The following is a 19,016-nucleotide window of genomic DNA, read 5'->3' on the forward strand; positions in this document are numbered from 1 at the left end:
AGCTTCATTCTTGCCTGGGTACTCCCTTGATATTTCAGCAATGGTAGATCCTCTTTTAAATCCTTCCATCAGTTCCTTTTGAATGATGGTTCTAACCAGGGGTACTTAACAAAATCGCAGAGCAGGGGAACAAACAAGAATATTAAGTGAAAACAAAGCTGCTGCAGGGTGAAAATTTGCCAGAAATCTGAATTATGAACTTGAATTGGATAGATAGAAGGAATAATAAGGCAGGAATCCACCTGAAGCGGGTTTTAGAATCCACTAAAACCCAAGAAGAGAATCTAATCTTCCACTAAGGAATCCACCAAGCATACTATTGAATCCACAGCAGCAACTGCTGAATCCATAGCAGCAAAAATTCAGAAAAGCTGAAGTGTTACAGTGCATAAATTTGTGTCTGAATCGTAGTCCATTACATCTATATGTAGAATTCATAAACTGACTCTCTAACCATCCTAAACTGATTTGGAATTCAAACTACTACTTGGAAGTTGGAATAGTCAAACAGACTAGTGATTGACACTCCTCAAATTGGATTTTGAAAACAGAACATAGACTTGGATGAAATCTGTACTCAAATCCTGTTGGTCCCAATACGTCATTGAGAGGAGGGTGAATCAGTGACCCTCAAAAACACAATCTCAACTCACTCGTCGGCATCACAATTACTCAACCACGCAAGCACATATACTCATTTTCACAAACAGCCGTGTGACACAACTTGCCTCTCAACCATGGGCACAAACGACCCTGTGGCAATATATCCATACATCCACACAACCACATAACACCAAATGTAACATGGTTCAGCAGTGTGCTTATGTCCACGAAGCAATGCCCACTCTAGGCTCAACAAATGCTTATCACTCTTTAACAGCTGCAACTGCAGAGAGCCACAACCCCCGATTTACAAAGCTACAACTGTGAGGATGCTACAACACCCACCTTTAGACAACAACAATTGTCAAAGAGCTACAACCCCTCTACGTCCAATGCCCACTGGACACTCAAATACAAATAATAATGGGCTTATAAGAATCCCCCGTTTAAAAGCTCAAACAAATAAAAATCCCTCTCAATTACATCACAAATATTGACTCAGGCATTTTCTTAACCATCTAGCCTACAATAAAATGCAAAACAAGCAGGGATTTGTCAAACTGGTTACCGATGTAGCTGGGCTCTGAATATGCTGTAGGTCGGACGTCTCCAATCAATGACGATCTCCTCTTCCTTCCGTATCCTTCTCTTCACACAAACCCCTGTGATGTCTCTTGAAGGCACTTCACCAAAACTTCACAAAAAGGCTTGAAGCCATTAAGGGAACATGAAGCTACGAGTGTAGGGTTTTACCTCCTGAATCTCTCTCCTCCTTCGTCTCTTTTCCCCCTCTTTTCTCCTTTTCTCTCCTTGAGGCGGCTCTCTCCTCATGTTTCTCTTTGTGCACTAGGAAGAGTTAGGGACTAAAGCCCTAATTGCACATTAAATAAGAAACCCAAGTTCAAAATTCAGCCTTGATTGAACCACCTGTTCTGCCATCTTCTGCGAGTCGTCAGGAAAATAGTCGTACCTCCCTCATCCGATGTCGAAATGACTTGAGACTTGCGCCACCTGAAAGAGGACTTGAAGATCTACATCGTTTATGTTTTGAGTTACTCCAGAATCCGCCATTAAGCCACCTTGAAATGCCCTTAAATTGACGTTTTATGCAAAACAGAAATTCTGAAAATTCTGCGCAACAGATAATGTTCAAGTCATATCTCCTGACCTGATTCCAAATCCAATGGAAAGAGGACTTGAAGGGCTACAATATTTTGGAGATTCAACAGATTCAGCCTCTAAGACAACTCAAAAGTTACACGTCATTAATTTCTAATGAAAAAACTAGTGTTCTGAAATTGTTTTACCTACACTGTGTAGGCCACTTCACCTTGATCCTCTCCACTCTCTACTCTACTCAACTCTTCCATACATGTCATCTACCAATGACCTTCCACAGCAACACCAGAACCACTATGTGAGTGTGTTGACTATCTGACTATGTTGACAACAATGACAACATCAACGGCCAAAGCTCCAACAAATTCCTAATGATTCTAGGACCTTAGTTAACTTCTAACATAAAGGAAGACTCTAAACTAATCCTACTTGACTAATCCGGTAGTCTTAGCTTCTAACCATATTATAAGCTCATTAAAATGTCCTATTACAATGAAAACCAATTGGACCAGAGGCCCAACATGTACAGAACCCAACAATGGGTTATTTCCAGTAAAATAAACCACTTTACTGATTTATCTGCATCAATGCCCCCCTTGTTGAAAAAACTTGTCCTCGAGTTTTTAAGTGACATAGAATTAGAACCACACGATCAAACCTTTAATCTGAAATAAAATTCCAGTTTCTATCGAACAATAAGAATAAAATCAGCAACTCTCAAACCCTTCTTGTCAAAGAAGTGATGGGATATCAAGAATTCGTTAAGTTCTTCAATGGTAGAAATATATTGACTTTTCATGACAATGGTGATCATTCTATGATTCTTTCTCAGCCATGGTCTCATTCTTCTCACAATGGAATTAATACACTTTCAGTACTTCGTCTTTATCTACTGGATCAACAATCTTTATTTTTATCAATAGAAATCTCTAATCATTGATCCTTCTCTAAAGAGTCTTTAACCACTGGCTCATCTTTGTCTTCACTATGCGCCATGTAAAGAATCCCAGAACCTGTAACCAGTGCCTGGCAAAGAGAAGACTCCTACAGTCAGGATCCTCTCTTAAGCCAGGGTTTTGTTGAATAAGACATGATGATGGCTGGAAGTTTGACCTTCAATATAAAGAAAAGAAAGGACAAAATAGAAATGTTTACAGTGAAGGGAAAACATTGGATAGTTCCAAAGAACCTGATGAGGAACAATAACCTGTAGGACAGATTACTAGACAACAAACCACAGGACAGAATCACAGTGAGGCGGAATACTAAGTGTTCGAATTACTCAGAATTTAACAGTCGGATGGGGCTGAGATTAGAATCCAACAGTCCTCTAATTAGGTTGTTGAAGCCCACCAAAGATCAAGCTGATCCACTAGTCGGATCTGCTGGAACAGTAGGTAACAGAATTAGAAACTATAAGAAGACAGAATTTAGAAACAGAAAGAAACAATGATCTCACAAACCAGAGGTCAGATGGACCTCCAGTTCTGATTAAGAAAGTAATAGAGGAAATACTTGGTTAAAGTTTGAGCCTATCTGATGGCTAAATTGGGAGAAACAATATTACAAAGTTGTTAGAATGGGTAAAACCAGAAAAACATAAGAGAGAGGAAAGCAGAAAATAAACCTGCAGAAACAGTGAGTAACAATTAAGTATATTATAGATATAAAAGAGGGCATATAAGGGAATAGATATTACCTACAGATGACCATAATAGAGGATAAGGTTGCTGGATTTTGACAGAACAGTAAGGTCGAAGATGAAGGAGAAAGAGAAAGATGAGAAGGTAGGGAGAGAAAAAGGATATGGCTTGGTTCACCACCAAAGCCTAGGTAAGGCTTCACCACCTTAAGTTGCACTTGTTTCACCACCAAAGCTGTTGCCCCATTGAAAGACACCACAAAACGTGAGAGGCTGATGTTCCTCTCTTTATTTATGAAAGTGATTGCTACATTCAAAATAGGAAACTCTTCATGTAGTGAGATCTCCTTGACAACCAACAAGAATATAGAAAGCCTACAAAATAGAAAGTCCCCAAAACAGCAACTAGAAAATAGGAACTATTAAAGATCTATCAACTTAAATTACAAACCACTCCTAACACAAAACAGAAACTTGCTGTTTGCTACCATTTTACCTAAAAGCTCAAATTGTTATGGCAGGGCAGGCATCAATGTATACATCAACACTCCCCCACACTTGCAAGCCAATAGCCCATGGTCCTTGCACGTGGAGCTCATGCGGCATTTCCTACACACGGCACGGAGGGAGAAGAAACGTCGGGAAAAACCTTCTGATACACTTCTCAGGAATTGAACACTTGACCTGCTCTGATACCATGTTCACTATCATTTCACCTAAAAGCTCGAACTATTAGGGAAGGGCAGCATCAATGTATACATCAACACTTGCTAACATAGCCACCACAGAATATTCCAGCAGCATATAAAGATCTTCTAGTAGAATCTAAGGCCCACACCATGGCCCACACATGTTGTGGGTACTGCCACTCTTTTGAGTTTGGTAGCAGTACAGTACCCTGCCCTAACGTTACTGGGAGTCCAGCTGGTTAAACTTCGATCTCCCTCCTTCCTCTTCCTTTCTATCTCATGTTTGGGTCATAGAAAGCCCTTCCCTTAGCGACCCAAACCCCCCAATCCCTGGTTCCAGAACTCCCTTCCATCATGTGATTAAATCTCAATTGCAGATCTGAACATAACGTAACCGCAGGACTCAGTTTCAGACTTCTTGTTTTGTTTGCTGTTTGAGGAGACTACTTGTTTCTTTCAGTAAGACTGATAGTTGCGATCCTCCAGCCCGAATTTCAGGTAGATCCAAGCTTATTTGATGGAGTTCTTCCACTCGAAGTGCTGCCGAGTTTTCTGCCTGGTTCTGTTAACCGAAGATTGAATACAACCTCACAGTTGTGCTTCTAACTCCATTTATAAATTAGTTTCCCGGTTTGCCCCTTCCTTTCTCTTATAACCCTATGTCTTTTTTTTTTTTTATCTCCTCTTCCTAGTTTACAACAACAACAATGACTCAGCCTTATCCCAACTAAATAGGGTCGCATGGATCCTTGCCCTCAAATCAGCTCTATTCGAGGTCATATTTGAAACAAGCCCTAAGCTATGCATGGCTTTCCTCACCACTTCTCCTAAGGTCATTTTAGGTCTGCCCCTAGCTCTTTTACTCCTCTTCCTAGTTTACCCCTCTCACTAATATGTTGCATTCCATTCACTTGACTTCCATTAGTTACAAGTCTGCCACTCTTGCTTAAATCCATTTTACAGACTTGCCATCCCTTTGCAAACATTGATTTTATTTACTGTTGTGCCACTTAACTTTGGACTTGAGTGTTTCCTTGCTTGGGTGGCCAACAAGCGACCCAATAAGGGTTATTCCGACCCGGGTTCGCATCACTCAGTCAAAACGGAGATTCTTTACTTTGAAGCTCGTCTACAATTGCTATCTCCTCATCACGTTTATGATCCACATTGGAATTGTGTGGGGGATCTGGATTATCCTTTGCTGGCTCATTAAAAGTAACAGGCTCCTCCTCTTTAGATCTTTCCTTCTTTTCTACCTTGGGTGGTTCTTTAAGAATGAATTTAATTGTCTCTTTGAGACTATTATTGCTAGGCTTTTGGTACTACTCAACTTGACAACTAAACCTTCTAGCTTGTCAAAGGGAATCCAGCTCATCTTAGAGCTTATTCTTGAAATTCTCCAGTAGAAATTTATCCTTGAGCTCTTGCTTCATCTCTTCCCAAGTCCTAGGCTCATGTTTTCTAATCCTAAGCCTTGCTTCATTGATTCCCCACCCTTCTTTGGCATGACCAATCAACCACATACAAACAAATCTAAGTTTCCTCTCCTCTGCCAAGTCATACCAATCAAAATATTCCTCTAGAGAACCTATCCAATCAAGGAACAACTGTGGGTCCATCTGTCCAACAAAGTTAGCAACCTCTTAACTTCACCTTCTTTTCATAGTAGGTTTTGTTCTTAGATGTACTCTGCCAGCTCTACTGATATATTTCATAAATTTGTGTATGAATCCACGACAGCAACTATTTAATCCATAGCAACAAAACTTCAGAAAAAGTGAACTGATATATTTCATAAACCCATGTATGAATCCATAGACCACTACACTTATCTTTAGAATTCATAAACTGAATCTCTAACAGTCCAAACTGACTTGGAATTCAAACTACTACTTGGAATAATCAAAACAGACTAGTATTTGATACTCCAACTCAAATAGGAACCTGAAAACATAACATAGAGTTAGAATGAAATCTGGACTCAAAACTAATACTACTTGACTAAGCTCGTAGTCCTAGTTTCTGCCAAGTATAGGCTCATTAAAGTGGTCTATTACAATGAAGACCTATGGGACCAAAGGCCCAACATGTATAGAACCCAACCCAAGGCTTATTTCCACTAAAATAAGCCCACTTTTCTGATTATCCGCATTAGTTCTTCATGTGAAATAAGGATAAAAATGCTCACTATAAACGATTTAAGCTACAAAAGCTGGGTTATTCTTTAGTTCTGTAGGACGCGTACAGAGTAGACTAATACTGATGACACTTTTTTAAACACTGCCAGTTTTCTAGGAAGATTTTATCTTTCTTTCTCACTAAGTTCAGGCTTTACTGAATTGTTCCTCTGAGATTATGGGATCTAGCCCCCTTTTTCCACCACACACACCAACCCCCAGAAAGAGGTCACCAGGGACAATATTATGTACAGAAATTTCTGAGACAGAAGTATGTACGTACTTAAAACAGCCTGCAATAAAGAGAACAAATCTCCCATGCATCCATTATTAGTAACACAGAGAATGGATGCTGATTAACTTTACACATACTGCACCACTGACAGAAGTTCCAGAAACAAAAATAATCTGCTTTTTTTTAAGGGGGGTAATCAAACAAAGGGGATCAGCTTGATGGATGAAGACACACAATTTAGTCACAACAATCTGTAACAGAAAGTACAATTTGTCAATAATAATGTATAATATGATGAGACTATCTACATTCAACACCAAAAGAAATTTTAAAATAAAAATGTGGGAACAGAAAAAACAATAATCAAATTAGTCATCATGAAACAACTACGCTTCTTTAACCATTTTCTAGATTATACCATTGTTAACAGGTATCAAGAACGGAAAAAATTAGGAATGTTCCTATTACAGGGCTAGCAGCCAACCATAATCTAGAAAATGGTTACAGTATATTAAATAATAGCCAGATCTTCGACATCATCAACCAAATGAAAAGTCACTAAAACATCCAATACAAACAGCAAGGGAGAAAAATATTTTCTTCAAACAAGTTATCATCATAATTGGGAATAAAACTTCCACAAGTTAATAATTTAACAAGAGAAAAGGAAACAGTTATAAAACAAACATGAAGTGAACTACCTACTTTCTAAGGCCTTCCTCCAATTTCGACTGTTCTTCAGGGGTCCACTCAATAGCCAACCCTGTATCATGCTTGAGACCTGCCCCCGAATCGAGAAGAAGAGAACTAGAGGAATTCCCAGCCACAGTTATTCCAGGATTGTTATTTATCATACTAGAATTACCAGTCAGAATCATCCCAGATGTACTATTCATCCCATCAGAATATCCCAATGGGAGTGTACCATTTATCCCAATAGAATTTCCCAAGGAAATCATCCCTGATGGGCTGGTTATTGTGCTGGACTGAAATGAAATTGCATGCCTATTGAAAGCAGAGGCCAGAAATGCATCGTGATGAAAGCCCATGTTCGAATCAGCCTCCATTTTCACCTGAAATGCCTCAAAACCCTCTACTATATCACAACACCCTGAAGTTACAACTGCCCAAATAACAACTTCCAATGTTTCAGTGCTAAAGCCTGAAAACAATCAAAAGAATTATTTTCTTGCTTAACCAACCATTGCACGGATTTCACAAACAGGAACAATCCAAAAACCCATATGTCCTTTCAAAAATGCAAGGTTACTGACTGGTGCTCCACACCAACCCAAAGTTGAAAGACAGTTCGCTAGGATATTTTTTCAGTTCAAACACCTGAAAATGGCATGATCATATTTCAAACACATAAAAGTTCCAAATTTATAAATTTAAGTCTCAGTACCAGCCGAAAAGCCTCCAAATAATCCTTCTGCAGCCAAGAATTGCAACCAAATGCTCCAAATGCCAGAATAGATTCCCACCAAATCCCAAAACCGAATCCCACCTGCCCTAGTTCATACCAAAGAACAAGAAATATAAAAGTTTCCTTCCACCTCAACAACTCGTTAAACCAGTAAACCCACCTCCCTTTCTCAACTAAACTTTATCGACCCGAAAAGCAAAACATCAACACCCTCAAACAGCAAATCCTCTTCACACCAAAACAAAAAGTCGAATTCAAACCACGAAACTCCTAAAACCATTCACAAACTTCATCTTCAATCTCACATACCAAAACCATCAAACCCCCTGATTCACCAAATGAAATCCCCACCTGAGACTATGCGGATAGAAATCAGACCTCAAACGAAACCCCTTCCTTCTACCTAAGAAAACGCGTTTCAAATTACGAATCCCTCACTGATTTAGACTTGTAAGATAGTGGAAGAGAGAATGGTGGGAAGTGAAACCTCCCCTTTCTGTGCAACTTTCCACCGAAAACCCTAATTAGCTCACCTTTTCTCTCTCTATCTCTATCAAACTTTTCCTCTCTTCTAGCCTTTCTCTCTCTCTCCTTCTCTGTCCTTTATGCTTGAAAGCTCCAATCAGGTAACAGAGAAGCAAAAAGCTATGAGGGTTTTAAATACTTGAAGTCAGAGATTTTGGAATTCAGCAACAGTGCGAATCCTAACGAGCATTTGATGCCAATTATTGTGGAGAGATTAGGATTACAACTCCCCACCCAGTAGCCACCTCTACTTTTTTTTTTCTTTTTCACAATCCTTTTCTTTTCTCAACCTGAGTTATGAAGCTTTGGGGCTTCGTTCTCTCTTTCCTCTTTTCTTCTTTTGTTTTTTTTTTTTTTTTTTTTCTCCGATCTCTGGCTCTGTGCAACTGATTGAGTGACTGGCCATGTCGGAGGAAACTGCTGTTAGTGTTTACTGCTTTTTGCATCTTCAACTTCCATAAATACCACTGCTTTTCAAAGAAACTACAGAAATGCCCCTTTCCCCGGCAAAAGGAGAAAAGAAAAAGAAAAGGTTGGGTTTTCTAAATTCTTATGAGGACAAGTGGGGAATGGATGAATTACAACCGCCAATAGTGGAAAGGACACCACCGAGTTGTCCCAATAGTCTTCTAACGACCGTTATGACGGTTAATGGGATTATATGGTGTCAGCAACGCTGTCAGTGTACCGAGTATCGAATAACGAAACCATTGTCATGCTGAATTATCAATCTCAAACCGTAATTCGGTATGGTATCGATATCCGATACCTTTATTGAGTCGCCGGTACGGTATCAATACAGACATAATACTAAAAATACATCATAATTCCACCTCAGGAAACGAGGTCTTATGATCAAATCTTCACCGCTGCATAATTTCTTGGGGTCAACCGCTGGAGGCTCACTAGGGCCCAGAAGCTCCTGGTTCGTTCGTGATGTGGGGGTCATGTATGAGCCGGGGGGATTTAGTCGGCCTAAAGTCGAATACCCCTCCTGTCTCCAAAAAAAAAAAATACATCATATTATATTTTTTTTTTTTTTTTTTGGTAAACACATCATATTATATTGATATCATACCGAATAATATCGAATCGATCGGTACAATATTGGTATGGGGTATATGTGTACCAATTGACATTCTTAGGTTTATGCAAAGAGAAAAGACCACAATGATTCATAATTAGAGAAAATCCACACAAAAAATAAAGATGGGGGGAGGAAAATTGCACTTGGAGAGAGAAAAAAACACAAAAATCAATTAGGGAAGTAGTTTTCTCTCTGGGAGTGTGGCCTACGCCCGCACTTCCATGTATCTAGCTCTCTTCTCTTCTCTTCACAACAAGGGGGCAGAGGTGTCTTTTCATATGGAGAGGAGAGAGATAGACTCATGAGAGTGTTGCTGTAAGCCACACTCCCAAACAAAGTCCTTTCCCCAATCAATTATTATGTCACTATATTTTTTATTGGAGAAGGGATTCCTGCGCGGCGGACTATGTACATTGACAAATTCGTCTCATTGGGGGGTTGGTATTTCAAGGGAGTTTGTCCTCATCCAAGGGTTTCAAGTATGACTATGCATACATAGCCCCGAAATGACCACCATGTCCCTTACAAAATGAATTCTCCTAGTTGATGCCCTGTGCGCTCTTGCACAAGGCCACGTGACGAGGCAATGTTCTTTTTCCTTTTAGTTTATTATGCTTTTCCTTTACTTCTCATGGTTAAACATAAGAAACAAAAGCAAAGTGGTGGAGAAAAAGAGTTTTGTCATGATGCTAATAAGGATTACAATTTTAAGAATAGACAAAACTGGCATAGTGAACTAGATATAGAGATGGTGACTAGGATTATTATTTTCATTAGAAGAGAAATGCTATCCCCACTCAGACCAAGACATAACCGATTTGACTGATACGTTTTAATATAATTCTTTGAGGATTAGGATTGAATCCGAATATACCTTAAAAGATGAAAATCAATTCTATAGATTCTGACCTAATTCTAAGAATTGACCTCTAAATTTTAGAGCCAAACACGTATGGCAAACAAGAAATTTAGTTTGAAACCAAATGTGCACTAAGTATGATTTCAATTCATGATGGGTGGCTCATCTGGCCTAAGTGTCAAGTTTGAGCTGGTTTTTCTCTTCAATAACAAAATCATAGTGGTTGGATCATTAGGATAATGTTCAACCATCCATAATTAATTAATGGGCAAGAGAACACTAATCGGTCGTGTAGCCTCTGCACCAGCACGGTAGCAATGAAAGTATACATAGAAGCATTGGTTTGGATACAATTTTCGATTTCATAGGGGATTTAATGATCTTTTTGTGCACAAAGACATTGGTTTATATCTAGGTGCAAGAACCATGTAAACTACGCCACCAGTTAGTGTTCTTTTTCCCTTAAGTATTTGTTTAAAGAAAATGGAAAGAGAACGCTACCTGGTCGTGTGCAGCGTGTAGTCCTTGCATCTAGACACAGGGCTGTGTGAAATGACCATCGTGTTCTAATGGATTTCTGTATTTTTATTGAAGCACAATTGTTATTTTATGCAACCTTACGTCTGAGCGCAAAGATTGTGTACCCCACGCTATCTGATAGCGTTCTTTCACCCAAAAAAAATATACGTCAAAACATTGGACCATTGGCCATTAGACTGAAATTTGGATTTTGTTATAATTTCGAAACATAAATAACGACCTAAACTTTTATGAGGAATTTGATTATACAATACGGACAGATAGATTCCTTGGACAGTGTGAGTGGTGGTGGGAGTGCACCAAAGTGGTACTTCTATATTCTTTTGTTTATATAAGTGGGAAATGACAGTCTGGAACAGGGAAATGGATACCCACAATTGTTGGAAAAGGACGATAACTTTGCTGGTTGAGTGACCCAAGATAGGGGCTCCACGTACCCTAGGAATAGGGATGGTGATAGGTCGGGTTTGGATGTGGATTCGGGTTTGGGTTAATTTTATTTCCCTCAATTGATTCCTGAATTAGTAAATATTCATATAATACGTGTATTATATGCACATCCTAACATTTAATTGAAATATATATATATATATATATATATATATATTTTCACATAGAAATGCACTTATATTAAAAAAAAACACATTTCATAAAAGGTGTCGTATTATACATATTTTTATACATATTAAACATATTATACATTTTACTTAGGTTTGTTACATTTAAAAATCAAAACAAAACCCTAAATCCCTCGCCCTTTTCCCGATTGCAACTCTCAAAACACAATTAGCGGCTACCCTCCTTCTTATACATCTTCATTCCGTTTTGAGTTCACCGACGATCGGCGAGTCTAAATCCAAGACTCAAATCTAAAGAAATTGAAAAATATTATATCTTACATAGGGATAAAAGTCCTCTCCAATTCGCATCTCGTCGAGCGCGATGCAATTCCACCCTAAGCGATTGACATCTGGCCAATAAAGATCGAGCGACTCACATTAAATTGCCCCATTTAATTGAGAGTTTGCCCATGAAGCGTATCTGGGTCATTTACTCGTGATGTGAATCTCCCATGCGAAGAAATCCCCAAATCTCGAATTTCATATTTCATCTTCCCTTTCTCGAGCTTCAGACGAACGAACGATCTTCACACCTCCTCTGGATGTTTTAAGCTTGTGTGGTTGATTTCTTCGACATCTCCAGTGGCCAATTGTGAAAAATCTCAAGAAGACCTACTCTAGTATGATTTTGTTCTGGATTTCTTAATACCTAATGTAACCAGTCCCTGTTATCTTTATTAAGTTCACAAGGGAGAGGTGAATGTTAATACCTAATCTATAAAGAATCGTAAACAAAGAGATAGATTAAAATGGAGTTACCAACGAATCACAAGCCTGAGATGGGGTTGGGTTTTCTCTTCAAAACAATCGGAGAAGACGAAGATAGCAACCACAAAAAGTCCAATGGCGGGAAGATAATCTGAAAATCATTCGTCTGAAGCTTGAAGCTTGAAGCTTGAAACCAGAGGTGGAGATGAGAGATTTTCTGCGCAGAATCTCCTTGGAGAAAACGAAGATAACAACCACAAGGGGAGAAGAGGTAAAATCCTTCGCGAGGAAGATGAACAATGCAGGCGCGAATTTTGGGATTCACGATCTTTTGAGTATTTGTCCCAAACGGGCGGGGCATTTGATGACCCAGATACGCTTCATGGGCAACTCATTCACATGGGGCAATTTAACATGAGCCACACGATCTTTATTGGCCAGGTGTCAATAATTCACGGTGGAATTGCAACGCATTCCGTGAGATGCGAATTGGAGAGGATTTTTATCCTTTGCATAGTACATACCAAAAGTTTTGCATTGAATCGGAATAAGGGATCTTATATTGTGTATTTTTTTTATTTTTTGGAACGAATATATTGTATTTATTTCAATTCTGAGGTTTGTTCTTCATAAAATCATTGTTTACGTGCTTTTATATTGTTTATTAGATGGTCTATGTTTATTACATCGTAAATACACTCCCATATTTTTGTTTACAATGTAACCGTATTAAAACACATATTGAATTATTATCGTGCACATTTTATTATGCTGGAATTTTTAAAAGCATTATTGAAATCTGACAAGTTTAATTGTCGTACGTATTCATACCCATTTAATTGTCATTCCCAAACTTATTAAGTGGTTTCTTCACTAAAAAGTAAAGAGATTCTCTAAATATATGTTTGAATGCTAAGAAAAAAAAAATCATAATGCGACAAAAATCATGATGATGCAATGATTAATTTATTTATTTCTCTTCTTAAATTCAAATTAAGGAATCATGTGTACTTGCTTATAACTTGAAAATAACATTTTTCGAAAACATATTAGTGTTATGTTTCTGAATTGAGAGGGGAATCTTTCCATATAAAAAAAACAAAGGTTTCACATCAAATCTGGGCCTTATTTTCTCTCCTTAACACCATTTTTTGCTTTGTCTCTAGAAGTTTGATTTAGTAGGATGAGAATATTCCCATTAAAATTGGCTCAGATGGAATTTTATGTTTGTACTTTGTAGTCAGTACCCTATGATTGGCCACAAAATGACCATAATTCAACTAGTCTCAACCATTCGACAAAGTTACACACTTTTGATTGACTCAATGATCCACAACTCATCAATGGATCAAACACAAACAATTCTAGCCGTGGGATTATTTGACCATCAAGGTTGTGGAGTACCTTTTATCTACACCATTGGATCAGAAGGCCAAATTTCATTTACTATCACTATAAAATCAACCATACTTCCTTACACAGTTATACAAACACAGAAACTAAACGAAACACAAACGAAATAACAAATGTAATATTAAAATATAAAAAAAGGAAATACCATAGAATCAGGACCGTTAGATCAGAAATCCTCATCCATCTTGAACACATGGGACCCACCACCATTCCCATTCAAACTCGACATAACAGAAGCTTTCTGATAATCACCAACCCTCTTCTCAAAAAAGTTAGTTTTCCCTTGCAATGAGATCAACTCCATCCAATCAAATGGATTCTGAACATTGTAGACCTTCCCATATCCTAGAGCGCCAAGCAGCCGATCAGCAACAAACTCAATATACTGACTCATGAGATCTCCATTCATACCCACCAACGCGCACGGCAGCGCGTCACAAACAAACTCTCTTTCGATGGCCACCGCGTCAGCGACGATTCCCTTGACTCGCTCCTCACTCGGTCTCTGCTTCAATAACCCATAGAGTAAACACGCGAAGTCACAATGTAATCCTTCGTCTCTCGAGATCAACTCGTTGGAGAAGGTCAAGCCGGGCATCAACCCTCGTTTCTTGAGCCAAAAGATCGCACAGAAGCTCCCCGAGAAGAAGATCCCTTCAACACAAGCAAAGGCTATTATACGCTCTGCAAATGATTCTGAGCCGTCGATCCACCGGAGAGCCCACTCGGCTTTCTTCTTCACGCAAGGAATGGTTTCAATTGCGCGAAACAAGTGATCTTTCTCTGAAGAATCCTTGATGTAGGTTTCAAGTAAGAGACTGTACATTTCGGAATGGATGTTTTCGATTGCGATCTGAAACCCGTAGAAAGCACGAGCTTCAGCGACTTGGACTTCCTTCATGAACCGACCGGCAAGGTTTTCAAGGACTATTCCGTCTGAGGCAGCGAAGAAGGCGAGAACATGAGTGATGAAATGTTTCTCGTCTGCGGTTAGTGTATCATTCCAGTGACGGAGATCTTGGGAGAGGTCGACTTCTTCTGCGGTCCAGAAGGAGGCTTCGGCTTTCTTGTACATTTCCCAGATTTGAGGGTACTGGATTGGGAACATACAGAATCGATCTGCGTTTGGGGCCAAAAGGGGTTCTTCAGGGATTGAAGGCATTTTTGGTTACAGGGACCAGATAAGATTTAGAGAGGGTAATGGAGACTAGGGTTTTTTTGGGGGCTTAAATTTGAGTTGCAGAGATGGGAGGTGTTGTGGTCTGGTTTTATAAGGAGCAGTGGGCGGGTGATTTGAATTTAATTGAGAGAAAGCTTGCGAGAGAATGAACTTGAAAAGGGAGGGAGGGAGGGATTCGAAAATTTTCAGGGGTCGAAGCTTGCGGGAGAATCAAATGAAACTTTCGTTTGAATGGTTTAAAAAGACCAAAACACCCTTATGCCTTTTGTTTTGATTGGTGAAGGGTAGAATTGTCTTTTAATAAGGAGCAGGATAGAAGAAATGATAAGCATTAGTATGTATAGGTGTGACTGTGTGAGTCGTGAGACCTTCCACCATAAGAGTCCTTCCACGTGGTAATCCAGGATGGAACCAGGTGTTACGCACTTCATCCACGGATTTAGTGCATGGTATAGGACTGGGTGTCGGCCAAACTAATACCGTTCAGCCATATCGGATAATTTTGCCCCTATGTTCTTACATAATAGGATTTTTGACAGTTTTACCCCTGATTCGTATCATTTCATCAATGCGAGATGACCTGTGTCAATACCAATATGGCCTTGGGCTGAGTCCGGCCCGTCCCAGCCCAACTCTATTTTCTTCTTTTTTTTCTTCTTTCTTCATCTTCTCCCCGGCCTGGCCTAGCTCTTGCATCTCCTTTCCCACTTCCTAAAAGAGTTGGCCTAGAAATTCATATTGCATCTTCCATTGTGGAAGGAACTATATCATGGGTGTTCATTGTCCAATGGCTTTTAATTTCAATTTCAACTATTCTTGTTGAATTCTGATATGATATCTCAAAGCTTTTGATGTTTTATACGAATTTCTAATCCCAAATGTGGGCATGAAGTGCTTAGGTCTTTTAAGTAGATGTTTGAGTGCCAATATTTTTTTTCATTTGTAATCAATAAATCTTTTATTTGAGTTAACAAGTTCTAATCAACCAACAAATCTGACGGTTTAACCAATTTAGAAGGCCCAAATCAGTATTCATGCTGTCAGGCCCAATAAGAGTCAACCGGGCCCTAAGAGTGAGATAAAGTTGGATTTTTGAGGCTCTGAGTCAAGGTCGGGCCAGGCCTAAGCCCAGCTAAGGGGACAAAAGGTTGGACTGGTGTTTTGAAAAAGCCTAACCTGACCCTTGTAGCAGCCTTATCCTCAAGGATTCCCCTTTCTCTTGCGCAATCGCTTCATTGGCTTCTATGGTGGACTCGTGGACAACTTCTCATGGTTGTTTCCTCTGACAAAGAAGAAGCACAAGATGCAACTTCAATGGAGATTAGAACAGAAATGCAGCTTTAATCCAAAGTTCATCAGCATGAACTTAGGGATAATGTCAATTTAAACCTTGAAGAAGGAACTACCTGAGGTTTAATGGAGGTTGCAGAGAATAGAGATGCAGCTTTAATAGAGCTTTAATAGAGGTTGCAGGAACGATTCCAAACCATTTTCTCCCAGTTGCCGATCCACAAATGGAGCTTTAATGGAGGTTTGCGTGATGTATCCGAACCATGCTCTGGGATTCACGGACGATATGAGAAGTTCTCTTTGCTGAGCTTTAATGTAGCTGAAATCTGCTGGAGTTCACGGACGAAGATGAATAAAAGCTCTTTTTTTTTTAAAAGAAACCCTTTTCAGACTTTGTTCTCAAAAGCTGAAATTCAGAGTCATGGCGAATAATTTTTTGGGATTCACATGTATTGGATCAGATTGGGTAATCCAACTGCGCAACCCGAACCAGTTGCCAATCCACAAAACCAGGATAGGGTCGTTCATAACTCGGGATTGGTCACGGCCTATACGAACCGATCCAGGCGAATTAGCCGATCTGATCTCAAGATTACGAACCATACCTGTAATTGATACATACATTGGCATGAAATAAAATAAATTGCTTAAATTGATGAAAGTAGAAAGTAAGGATATGAGTTCAGTACCAAACTGCATTTAGATCAAAATATACTGTGAAGCTCTCCATGGGTTACCCAAGAACAAAGGATGAGTTCAAGTTTTGATGGTCTAAGGCTGCGTTTGGTAACGGTTTGAAGAAAGAACGTCTGTTCTTGACTAAAAACGTTCTTTGGCGTTTCTAGTCTGGAACGGCGTTCTGAGACCTAAAATGAACGTTTGATAACTGTCTCAAGAACGCCTTTCAGAACGAAAATGGTGTTTGTAATAATCTCTTCTTTCAAATTCGAAATTAATTACAATAATGCCATTTTCTTTTAAATTATACCAAAAAATACTTGTAAAATCATTTTCTTCTCTTATCAACCTTAGCATAAAATTAAAATATTTCATTAGCATAACCAAAGTAATTATAAAATTATGTCAAATTTCAAAGATGCAATTAAAATTGGGTTCTTGTGTAGATTAGTGACATATCTGACTATGCTATGAACATTTGAATAAAAATGGCTTTGGTGGATTCGAACCACCATCCCCTTGGAACATGCTAATGTTCCAAGTGCTCTACCAATTTGAGCTAAAGACCCATCAAGTATAAGCCAGGAAGATCTTTAGTGCTGAGAAGAAAGATACAAAATTACAGTACAAGATGAGTTACTTTAGTGCTTTTACAGCTCAGGAGATTTAAAAATCTAACAATCTTACACTTTACACTGAATTATTGAAGAGTTAGAAGTTAAAAGAAAGATAAAGCAGCAAATCAGAGAAATAAAAACAGGAAAAAGTCTTTTGATCGATCCCCATTATTTGAATGCACTCACCATACCAAAACCCAGAAGAATACAGACCTCAAGCATTCCCTCTCTGCTCACTTGGTGTCATATATATTCCCAGCAACTTTCTCCAAAAGTGGTTTTTTACTGCTTAGATCTTGCTTTTAATTGAATGATGTTCAATTCAAAACAGGTGCATCTTCAGTACCTCTTTTGTTGATGCATTCATATTTAATCTTTCTCTCTCTTTTTCTCTTCTACCTATGAGAGCAATATGGTCGATCAATTGTCACTTGCCCCATTCATGAGCACTTGTAAAGGTTTACAGGACAAAATTTAAATAACACATTGAAAATATTAACATATTACATATGGTGAAGTTCAAGGAAATAATCAAAGAAAAGAAAAGTTACTCCAAGATATTAGCAATTGAAATAATCACCACCAACATCACCAAACAAGAAAAAACTGCAAAAGTGGAAAGTGAGTTTATCTCCTATATCCGTGAAGTGCATAATTCATAGAAGTTCTGGAAGAGTTAAATTGGGAAAAACAGAGAGAGAGAGAGAGAGATAGAACCAAAAACCTAAAAATCAATTTTGGTCAAGAGAATGGATAAAATCCATACCTTTTGGGGCTGATTCCTTTGAATTTTACTGATGGTGATCCAATTCATGAGAAAAATTGGGAGTAAATGGAATGATTATGTCAGATCTTGGCTATTCAAAGCAAAAAATAAAAATTCACACAACAGAGACGACCAGGAAAGCGAGACACAGAGAGATAGAGAGTTGCAGAGACTGAGGGACAAACCCTAACAACTACTCCAGAGAGAGAGGAAGAGAGCAAGACAGATAGAAAGAGATAGCGCGCGCGCACGAGAGAGAGAGAGAGAGAGAGAGAGAGAGACATCAGTGAAGGAGATAGTACCCTGCGAGGAAGCTCCAAAAAACCAGATAAGGTTCCTATCTGAATCCCAGTGTCGAACAACCAATCTTCTTCACGGGTTCTCCTTGAAAAATCACGGCTTCTCGATTTTTTACCAAAAAAACGACACAGAGAGTATGAGAAGGAGAGAGAGAGACAAAGAAAGAGAACGAGCGAGAGAGAGGTGCAGAGAGTGCGAGAGGTAGAGAGGGAGAGAGAGCAAGAGAGAGTGAGAGATCTCACCTAGGGTTGCAGAGGTTGCAGAGCAAGTCCTTCCTTCGTCGTCTCCCAGAATTGGTGCTAGCAAAGCGAGAGGTGTGAGTTTCGTGATTCCTCTCAAAAAAATCACGAGTTTTGTGATTTTTGTCCCTCGCGTTTCGTTCTTTGTTCTTTTGGTGCTTAAGACCTCCGGTTCGTTCTAAAAGAACAAAAAAAGGAACCGCAAAACCAAACACTTTTTGATGTTTTTTTGTTCTTTTTGAACAAAAGAACTGTTCTGAACACCGTTCTGAACGTTACCAAACGCGTCCTAACACTTCATAT

General features: G+C 39.0%; 2 protein-coding genes across 6 annotated transcripts in view; both read right to left on the bottom strand.

The window, feature by feature from the left end:
• Positions 1–19,016, bottom strand: part of LOC122645704 — a 47,234-nt gene that overhangs the window by 21,487 nt on the left and 6,731 nt on the right. For 4 of the 5 annotated variants that reach the window (XM_043839038.1, XM_043839039.1, XM_043839037.1 and 1 more), the window contains exon 1: positions 7,171–8,067. In XM_043839038.1, the coding sequence (XP_043694973.1) occupies positions 7,171–7,532 (362 nt within the window). In that variant the 5' untranslated portion in view covers positions 7,533–8,067. Of the gene's footprint in view, positions 1–7,170; positions 8,068–19,016 lie in introns of those variants that run through there. The other variant, XM_043839041.1, reaches the window with a different exon arrangement.
• LOC122645706 (ribonucleoside-diphosphate reductase small chain-like) lies at positions 13,768–14,871 on the bottom strand. Its single transcript, XM_043839042.1, has one exon. It carries the CDS (start codon positions 14,803–14,805, stop codon positions 13,810–13,812), a length of 996 nt encoding a protein of 331 aa, XP_043694977.1. The 5' UTR covers positions 14,806–14,871; the 3' UTR covers positions 13,768–13,809.

Source organism: Telopea speciosissima, chromosome 11 (assembly GCF_018873765.1).
Source record: "Telopea speciosissima isolate NSW1024214 ecotype Mountain lineage chromosome 11, Tspe_v1, whole genome shotgun sequence".
Classification (NCBI taxonomy): domain Eukaryota; kingdom Viridiplantae; phylum Streptophyta; class Magnoliopsida; order Proteales; family Proteaceae; genus Telopea; species Telopea speciosissima.